A 2,712-nucleotide genomic window follows, 5' to 3' on the forward strand; every position below is an offset into this window, starting at 1 on the left:
GATTCAATTCTGCAATATATTGAGATTCATGTCCCCCATATTGTTCAAAGGCATTACAAAAAATGAGGAAAATAAGACTGCTAAACTCACTTCAAATGTCACATTTAATTCTGTGAACAACATTGTCTTCTACACATTAACTGAAGTGCAAAAACTTTGTCCTTGAACATTCAGGACACAGGACCTTTGTAATTATTTTCTGAATAGGAGACCTCTCACATGAACACTGAGCTCCCAGCACATAACTTACAATTATTTAAATACAATACAGTAACATAAAGCAGACATAATAGAGTAACATAAGCCTGAGAATAATCATATACATAAGAGTAACCTAGAGCTTCAATCAAATTGAGAAAAATAAACAAATGTGTACTACTAGAGTCCAGTCCAGTTGGCTGCAAGGTCATGACCCAAAATGTTAAATTCATTTGGGAATATTGGCATTTTTGTTCAGAAAAAGGATTTGGTCAACATGCTCAGATGTTAAAGTTCCTCTGGGTCGTTACTATATCTCCTGCAGTGAAGAACATCCTTTCCTCATACACACTAGGTGTCTTTTAAACTCTGAAACTCTCCTCGTCATGCTTTGCCAGCCAGGGGCTGTTACATATATAATTGTAAATAAAGTATTAAAAAAAAAACTATTCATTAGTTGTGATCAATTATTTGTTGTCAGTATTTTATTGAGGCAAAAAGGCCAAATATGTGTGATGCATACAGTGGAGGAAAATGTGCTCAAGCCAAGTTTTACCTCTCTTTCTTCTCCTCTTCCTCTTTCATATTCATTTACTTGCGCAAATTCATAGAAAAAGAATAAATTCTATAGCATGGTGATAAATAAACTCTTTGAAAGTGTCTCCTGGGACATTTGGAGGCGTGTCCTGCTCCTTCCTCCCATCACAGCCTGGATGTAAACCCTGCTTTGTTCCTCATCTTCCTCAGTGGTGCAGATCATCACGAACAGACGTGCTGTTTCCCCGACGACTCCACCCACCAGCTCCTGGACTCCTCCCATCAGCTCCTCGACTCCTCCCACCAGCTCCTCGACTCGCTGGAGGCCGGAGGAGACGGCAGCTTCTGTGACGGAGATGAAGTGGAGGACGACGGCATCACTCAAAGTACATATGAATTATGTTATTAATATCTGATGAAGTGAAGTTAGATTCCCAATACTAAGGTCTTAGATATAGATGATTTCCATTTCCTGATTGAGACATGGTGTGAAAACGTTAGAAGTCGACAGTTAGTTGAATTTATTTTGTTACAACTTGACTCAAGCTGAAGATTTAGATTTGGTTTCGACATTTTGTATTTTTCCTTTTAAAAAAAAAACAAACAACAACCTACCCTTAAGTTTTCTGACCTGTGCTCTCTCTTCACCTCCCTCTTCCCACAGAGTCGGCGTCGTTCCCTCTTTTATCTCTGGAAGACGAGGGGATCTTCACCACGCCCTCGTCGGCGGCCACAACGCCGCAGTCGCAGGACGCGGGGACGATACAGGAAGTGAGCATCCTCCCGACCGAGGCGGCGCCCGAGGACGAAGGGAGCGACAACACGACCGATGCTTGAGAGACTGTTTGAAAAGAAGCAGAAGAAGAAAACGAGAGAAAATATTTATTTTTGTATCACAGATATTTATATATTTATGTGTTTGTACATAACTGTCTGATTATACTGTATATAAGGTTATTTTCATATTGAAAAAGACTCTTTATTCTCGCTGCCCCCCCCCCTCTCACTGAGGGATGTGACGCTGATCGCCGTCTGCGTTTCCTGAGGAGGGAAATAAGATGTTAGACAATTAGCACTTCCTGTCCAGACCCTCCTCACGTCATTCCTCACGGACCCTCCGTCCTCAGTGGGCCTTAGGTGCTTAGCTTTACCTGCAACAGAGACAAAAGGGACCATTGGAACCCGTCTGATGCCGGGCGCCATCAGGAGGTGCTTCTTCGCCGTTGCTTTATCACGTCCTCAAGAACCATTTTGTATAGCAGTAACACAAACGTATTTTACGCCTCGTTCATCATTAACAACCTATTAACACGTGTATGCAACATAAATCATTGTGTTTCAGTAGTGTACAAGAGATTATATATTGTATGTTATTTATTTTTTTATTCTATGTCACTGAATGGGAGAGATTCTGGAATATATCTTTAAACTCAGTCGTTGATAAGCTGAACGTTACACTGCAACCACTTCTGTGTTTACTCATTCGCTGGTTACCAAATGTCAGCCAGGTGAGGGCGCTGTGACAGGCGTGTGTCAGTGTTATTATTGTTCCTCTCTCACAGGTCGGTGCATCAAGTATTAAGTCTTTACCGGAGGCGTCTGCAGTCGAAATGAAGGAGATCCTGAATCTACACTCCCTGTTTTTTTTGTTTTTTTTTTCCAAATATAGCCGTTTTATGGTTGCACATGCTGGAGCACTATTGCATGTAAATAAAAGCTTATGAAATTGATCCGTGTGCTTCGTATGTCTGTCTACAGCATGGGACGTGTTCTTATAGTAGAAATATCAAAGAGAAACAAGTTTTCTGAAACTAAATTATTTGATACATTACATAATATATATTATACATTTGTTATATATGTATTCATTCCACCATGGAAGTTATGTGCTCGTCTGCGTTTGTTCATTAGTTCTACTAGTTATTAGTTGGGCTAAAACAACTGAACCAATTTCCATGAACTTTGTGTAGAGGTGGG

At 40.5% G+C, this 2,712-nt stretch overlaps 1 protein-coding gene across 1 annotated transcript in view; it reads left to right on the top strand.

The window, feature by feature from the left end:
- The window catches only part of boc (BOC cell adhesion associated, oncogene regulated), a 26,511-nt gene extending 24,046 nt beyond the window's left edge, over positions 1-2,465 (top strand). Inside the window, exons 17-18 of the mRNA XM_061093801.1 lie at positions 946-1,121; positions 1,400-2,465. Coding sequence (XP_060949784.1) covers positions 946-1,121; positions 1,400-1,572 — 349 coding nt within the window. The 3' untranslated portion in view covers positions 1,573-2,465. The remainder of the gene's footprint in view (positions 1-945; positions 1,122-1,399) is intronic.
- Positions 2,466-2,712: the final 247 nt, after the last annotated feature.

The sequence above is a fragment of the Limanda limanda genome, chromosome 20, assembly GCF_963576545.1.
Source record: "Limanda limanda chromosome 20, fLimLim1.1, whole genome shotgun sequence".
NCBI classification, from domain to species: domain Eukaryota; kingdom Metazoa; phylum Chordata; class Actinopteri; order Pleuronectiformes; family Pleuronectidae; genus Limanda; species Limanda limanda.